The 6,974-nt window shown below is 49.7% G+C and overlaps 1 protein-coding gene across 3 annotated transcripts in view; it reads left to right on the forward strand.

Annotated features, from left to right (window-relative positions):
* The first annotated feature begins 1,141 nt into the window (after window positions 1-1,141).
* LOC119002214 (DNA dC->dU-editing enzyme APOBEC-3C-like) overlaps window positions 1,142-6,974 on the forward strand; it is a 31,557-nt gene continuing 25,724 nt past the window's right edge. The window contains exon 1 of one of the 3 annotated variants that reach the window (XM_037067971.1): window positions 1,142-1,451. In XM_037067971.1, coding sequence (XP_036923866.1) covers window positions 1,396-1,451 — 56 coding nt within the window. In that variant the 5' untranslated portion in view covers window positions 1,142-1,395. The remainder of the gene's footprint in view (window positions 1,452-6,974) is intronic. The other 2 variants (XM_037067972.1, XM_037067973.1) reach the window with 2 other exon arrangements.

Below are 6,974 nucleotides of genomic sequence, written 5' to 3' on the forward strand. Positions count from 1 at the left end.
TGAGAACGCAGAGGGCGGCCTGCAGACGTCGAGGGACACGCCCTGTTCCTGGATGGAGAGCCTCAGTGGCACACCGAGGTCTGTGCCGCCACAGTGACCTGCGGCACACCGACCACAGGGCTTCTCGGGCAGCACGAAAACGTCTGTCCATAAACTGCCTTGGGTCTGGGCCCAGCCAGTGCAGCCTCAACGGGTGACCAGATGAGGTGGGTCTGTGTGCCGGCCTGTCGCACTGGCTCTGCAGACGCAGCAGAGCAGCCTGGCAGCAGGCAGGCACTGAGAGACGCGCCCACGGAGCAGGACAGAGAGCTTGAGACAGCACACACGCAGACGCACAGTCCCACAGGCATAAGTTTGGGGCCGTACAACCAGAAGGACAAAATCACATGGAGGAAATTCATGAAATGTTTTCCTATAGGCAGCCAATGGGAATTTAAAATTTGTATGGCTATGTCATCATATATGCGTGAAAAACAACCGTATTTCAAAATGTTCAATGTGAAAACATTTGGCCCTGAGAGGGTAGGTAGCTGAGTTCATCAAATAGTCCTCCTGATTTGCCAAATTCTCGGGGTTGACCCCAGTCAGGCCCCAACGGGAAGATGCCAGGGCGTGTATGAACGAGTGGGACAGGGAACTTGCCCTTTTTCACCCATCACAGCCCTCTCTCTGTCTTCTTCTCTCTCAAAATCAATCCATTAAAAGAGAACCATTAAATAAAATTAAGGCGTCTTCATATGCAAACAGCATAACCTGGGAGCCTGGCCACACAGGGAAGCAGAGCATCTGCCCTGTGGCTGCGGGAGGCCTCCCACCCGAACGCGAGAAAACCCTGACTGAGCGAGAGGGACCAGAGCAGCAGCCCTCTCTCCCCACCACAGGAAGGCTGAGGGGACTTCCGCGGGCCACCCAGCACAGGACCAGGAACTCCAAGCACATCTGTCCCTGATCCGGGGTACAACCTCCACTGTGCCTGGGTCATTCAACAGGCGGTGAGGGCCAGCACTGGGTGTGGACTGGGGCTGGGGCAGGGGCTGTGGAAGGGGCTCCAGCCAGCTCCTCCCAGGGGGCAGGGCCTCTGTCCTGCTCCCTCCCATGGGGTCTGTCCCACCGCCATCTGTCATCCTCACTTTCACTTTCCCTTTGCAAGGATGTCTGTCCCGCTGGTCAGAGGGGCCTGTGTCCAGCACAGGGGAGGAGCTCTGCCAGGAGGCAGGGCACAGGAAGCAAGGAAGGCGGGTCTGGCCACAGGGGCCCAAGCCCAGGGCCTTCCCACCCTGCAGCCCCTGCAGGAAGAGGTGGGGCCTCAGCTGAGGAGGCTGGGAGACCTCAGACCAGGGACTTTCCTGAAGCAGGAGCCCTCTGAGCAGAAAGGCAGAGCCAGTGCTGGGGACAATGGTAAGAAGGAATCTCACCTGGAAGGAAGGCTACATCCCAAAGCCCTGGCCCAGGTACTGCTGCCCACTCTGTCCCCTCTGTAGCCCCTTCCTGCACGGTGGGCCCTGCTGGGTCTGTCCTCAGCCTCGGCCACCCCAGCCTGGCTTCTCTTCCCTCTGGGCTCCTTTCCTCAGCTCCCACTCCATCGGGGGTCTGTGCCCCATTCCCTGGATGTCCCCACTCTTGCTGCTGAATGGCCCCTCCCACAATGGCCCCAGGCTGTGTCCTCCTGGTCCCCCTCTCAGTCTGCCTGCCAGTCTGTGGGGCTGGATGTCCCCTCCCTGCCTGTGAGGACTGTCCCAGCTACCACCTTTTCTTTGCACTCTTAACAATTAGAATGAAACTAAGGGATGGGCGGGCAGTTGGTCAGTGTAGTTGGAAGCACTTGGATCCATTTTCTGTGCATGGACCCCATCACACATGCCGTGTGAGATCAGCTCCCTGGGCCAGAAGGTCCGTGAGCTCTCAGGGACAGCCCCACTGTGTGCAGAAGAGTGAAGCCACTCTGTTCCCAGACACGGCCAGGTCCTTGGCGTTTATTAGTGCAGTGACCAGCAGCTGGAGCAGAGAACAGGGCCGCCCGCAGTCAGGAGAAACGCCCGCCGTGCACAACTGGGTGGCAGAGGGCGCCTCCCCACACAGGGCACACACTGCCCTGCACACCCTGTGGGTGTGACTACCCTCTGTCACTCACCTGCCCTCTCCTTGACCAGGCCACTACTTGTCTTGCCCTGCTTCTTCCACTATGAAATGCAGTGACTCGCAGAAAATTCTGGGAAGGAGAAGGGGAGTTCACATACTTGGAGCCCTTGGAACAGTGCTGGAGACTGTGAATTTGTTAGCTTGAGTTAAAAAACTTGCATAGGACAAAGCCTAGGCATGAATGTACCTGCATTTTAAAAACCAGTGTTTGGGGTGGAGGTGGTGCCCGTGGACCTCAGGCTCTTCCACAGCATCAGGAGAAAAGCATCTCAGGGCCTATACCCGGAGATGGCGGTGGGCAAGGTTCATTCTGGTGGGAGCCTGCCCCTGGGTGTCCAAAGTCCCATCTCCATTCGTCCCTCCACAGAGAAAGTTCAGCTGAGTCTTCAGCCAGGCAGAAACCAAGGCCGGTGTTTACAGTTNATGTTCCAAAGGATTTGTAGACACACCTTGAATTACTTACTGAGCCAGTGTCTCCTTTGCTGCCCTCTTCTCTCCTCTCCCACACTGGTGGGCCCTCAGGCTTTCATGGCTAACTGGACCAGGTGGGGAACCTGATGCAAGATGCACCGATCAGATCATCTCTTCTGAATCTGTAAATTTCTTCGTTTAAGCCCAAGCCAAGGTGCAGATGAGTACTTTTGATACTAGCCCTTGGCCTTACTGCCCTTGCACAAGAGTTGGTCTGAGGGAGGAGCCTCCCTGCCTCTCAGTGGCTTGCTTCCTGCTGCTTGATTAACTGGACCTACACCAGAACTCCTGCTCTGACCTGGTAGAACCCTCCCCTCAGGGCTGCCATCCAACAATTGCCCAGGAACTCTTTCCATTTGGACCCGTGCATGACAAAGTGGAGATTCAATGGTGTGTTTCTGGGGCAAGCAGATACCAAGGGGCTGGGCATTTGTGGATTTGCAGGAGATCAAGTTTTAAACCAAGTCTCAGTGCTCTTCTGCTTCAAGCGTCCTACTCAGGTCAATGACAAGAGTGCCCAGCAAGGGAAGACAGGAGTGGAGCCCAGAGTATGGCTGACCCTTTCTTGCTGGCCTACCTGTGGCACCTGGGAGGGCTGACCCCTCCATCTTCAAGACTCCACTCTTAGTGTGATGCCTCTCACAGTGAAACTCCTTGACTGGCGGTCCTTCTTCTTCCTACCCCCTCACTGAAGGCCTTGAACAACAAAGTCTGGACCACCCTGCTTGCTCTCTGCCTCTGCCTTCCTTTTCTTCTGTCTCTGGTCTCAGGATTCACCTCCCTGTCTTTGCCTCCAGAATCTGCTTCACCCATCTGAGTTCTTAAACCTCAGTTCCTTAGACTAGCAATGTGGAATCACCTTTGATTTTTCTGCCTCACCTTCCCTATGAAAATTGCTAATGAAATTTCTTATCATGTCATTAGAAAAAGTCTCTAAATCAATTAGTCATCCAATATTTTCTGAATCAAAATAAATATATGTAGACTGGAGAATAGGGTTATATTTTCTGTGTAACTAAAACTGTCATATTATTGTGTATAGTTGCATTTCACCCATTTCTTTTTTTATCTGTATTTTTGTTTTCATTTTGACTACTAAAGCATAAGTAAAGGCAAAACAAACAAGCAAACACACCCCACCTACTAATACTGTTTTCTTTAAATATTCTTCCCAAGCACTAAGTGAGTTTATTTATTTATTTTTTAATTCTCTTTCATCTTTTCACCCATCACCAAACTTACCCTTCTGACAGCTGTCAGTTTGTTCTCTGGGGGGAAACACAAAGCTTGTTGACCAGGAGCCATGCCAACCTCCCTCTGCTGTGTAAGCAGATGGCCGCAGCCCCACATAACAGCAGAACAGAAACCACACAGGGTACCACTGTGAAACAGGATCAGGCCGGGGGCCTGAGAGACCCAGCAACTGAATATGCAGACCAGGGTGTGTACTGGTGGGTGGGGGGACAAAGACAGAGAACAAAACCAAAGAGTTTCCTCTGAAAATGAGTCTGCAAGACCAAATTCCCAAAACCTACAAAGAAATCTAATGCTGAGAAAGGAAGTTGATGTGCACTCCCACCAGTGGTGTCTGTGGTGTTGTGGATGCGATGAGCAACTTCACAGAATTTTCTGCAGATGAACTGCAGAATTCCTGTGGAGAAAAAGGGACAAGGCCACTCTCTCAGTGAGAGAGCGCTTCAACCCTTGCCGGGACAGGCTTTTATTGCTTTTCCGGGAGCATTCCCTCAAGGAATGTCTTCATTCATCATTGTCAGGCAGTAATGATCAAACAACAGATAACATCCAAAGAACTATGAGGGCTTGTTCTAAGTCAGGGTCAGTTAGCTAAAGGGCCATAAAATTTTGGGGAAAAAACACAAGTCATGCTTGGACCCTTATCAGAAAATTAAGGACCTTCTTAGCAAAGCAGGTTTCACAGGATTTTATGCATTCTTTCTTAGGCCTGATGGGGGAAACTCCCATTCCTGGTCAGGGCTGTACCACCCTCCAGCATTGTTTCAGGCTTAAGTCACGTGGGGGAAGTAAGGCAGCCAAGAGATTAGGAGACTTCTTGCGGACAGAATGAGGACTCAGACTATGTCAAAGCCAAGGGGTGAGGGTCCATCACCCCCTCTTCCTATAGCCCCCCAAGTCCTTCCCTGAGAGCCCCTTTGTGACTATACCTGTCTTAGGTTGTCTCTTCTTTGAGGAATCTTACCCATCATTGGCTAACTAGTCATCCATCCTGGGCCAAGAAGGGTGAAATAAAGGTGGATGGAGGTAGTGCTCCTTTAAGGAAGATAAGCTTTGTCTCCTTAGTGGCTTGTGGTCCCAAGGTCTCTCACTCAGCCTTAGCTCTGGGACGTTACAGCTTCTGAAACCAGGCAGGGTATTCACAACAGAAAGTCAAGAGAATCAACACATGAAGCCACTCCAGGTTAAATAATCTTACAGAACAATGTGAGGATGACAAGAGCAGCTCCTTGGAAACCGTCACAGATCTGAGCACGGCTCTGACTCCAGGCAGAGAGCCTTCCTCCTGGGATTTCTCAGAGGTGGGGTGACAGGCACAGCCCACCCGTGAACCTCTGACACATGGCACGAGCTGCTTCCTTTCTCCACCTGCTGGACTCCTACCCTTGACAATGTTCCAGGGGTCAGATCTGAGCCCAACAGGCTGGTTGGGGAACATAACAGGAATCCCTGCAGCCAGAAGGAGGAAGATCAAGTCGAATGATTAGAACACATGCCTAGTGTGGTAGGCTGGAAAATGCTCCCTCACCGGATGTCCACCTCCTACTCCCAGAACCTGTGCCCACGTTACCTTGTATGGCAAAGGGGAGTTTGCAGCTGTGAGCCAACCAAGGAATTTAAGATGGGGAGATTATTCTGGATCCCCCCATGTAATCACATGGGTCCTTATAAGAGGGAGGAAAGAAGGTCAGGGCCAGAGGAAGGAGGTGTGGCCATAGCCCCACAGGTGGGAGTGATGTGCACTGAAGATGCAGGACGGGGCCACAGGACACAGGACACGGAACGCAGGTGGCCCTAAGGAGCTGGAAAAGGCAAGGAAGTGGGTTCTTCTTTCAGAGCTTCCAGCAGGAACCCTGCTTTCAGCCCAGCGAAACTGACTTTGGATTCTGACCTCCAGAACCCCAAAGGAACAAATTCATGTTGTTTTAATTCATCAAATTTGGGTTAATTTGCTACAGCAGTGACTGGGAACTAATGTACCTTCAAAATGGGACTTCTTTTTTGTATTTTGGCAAAGAGGTGCTCATAATATTCCTTATTATATTTCAAATTTATTCTTTGTCTGAAATCACATTTTCTTTCAATAGTATAGGGTTCCATCTCTCTGTTTCCTGACAGCCTTTCCAGAAGTTTGCCTGTTCTATTAGCCTTTTCAAAGAACAGGAATTTGGCTTCGTTACTGACATCTATTTTGTGGTTGCTTTCTATTTTGTGTATTTCTCCTGTTATCTCCTTAGTTTCCTTTTTCCTACTTTCTTTGAGTTTATTCAGCTGTTGTCTTATGAACTTCTTGTGCTGAATGTTTGGGTTACTGACTTTCAGTCTTTTATCTTATATAAGCCTCTCATATGTTCTGATATGTGGAATATTTTTATTATTGTTCACTTCTAACCTTGTTCTAAAATCCTTCATGCTTTGTCTTTATCCATGAATTATTTAAAGGGGGCTTTTAATTTCTATTTTTTGTTATAGTCTTCTTTTGGAATTACATGGCAGTCAGAAAATATTATTTTTTCAATTCAAATTTCAACATTAACTAAAGGTAGATTTTTGGGTGAGTTAAATGGTCAATTTTCATAAATGCTCCAGGCATGCTAAAGAGAATGTGATGCCTCTAGTTGGTGAAATGTTGTAGAAATTCTCATGAAGTGAATCTCGTATTTCCATAATCCCCATTTCCTCTACCCTTTCTTTCTCTCTTTCTTCTTCTCCTTCTTTCTTTTCTTCTTTCTGTGCTCCTTGCTGCATCTGAGTTACTGAGTGAGGTATGTTAGACACAAGAACAATTAGCAACAAAGAACCAGCTGGCTCCCGACAAGGAACTGGAGAAATCCGGAACATTACTACAGGACAACATTTGAGTCCCTTCAATTCACATTAGGAAAATAAGGATGATCCTAAATTTAAAAAACGATACAGAGATATAGGCCGGTTGGGCAATGGATCCTAATTTAGGAAAAACCAGCTATCATGGGTATTTTGGGATCATTGATTTTGGGCTCTCTGAAGCCCGAGGCCCCTCTTTTTCAGGTTTGGGGGGATCCTAGTGTCCGGCCCTCCAGACGGCCAGTGCCTCGCTTGTGCCAGAGGAGGGCGGATGTCATCCTCAA

The sequence above is a fragment of the Sturnira hondurensis genome, unplaced genomic scaffold, assembly GCF_014824575.4.
Source record: "Sturnira hondurensis isolate 20B ecotype Veracruz unplaced genomic scaffold, ASM1482457v3 Scaffold0017436, whole genome shotgun sequence".
Classification (NCBI taxonomy): Eukaryota; Metazoa; Chordata; class Mammalia; order Chiroptera; family Phyllostomidae; genus Sturnira; species Sturnira hondurensis.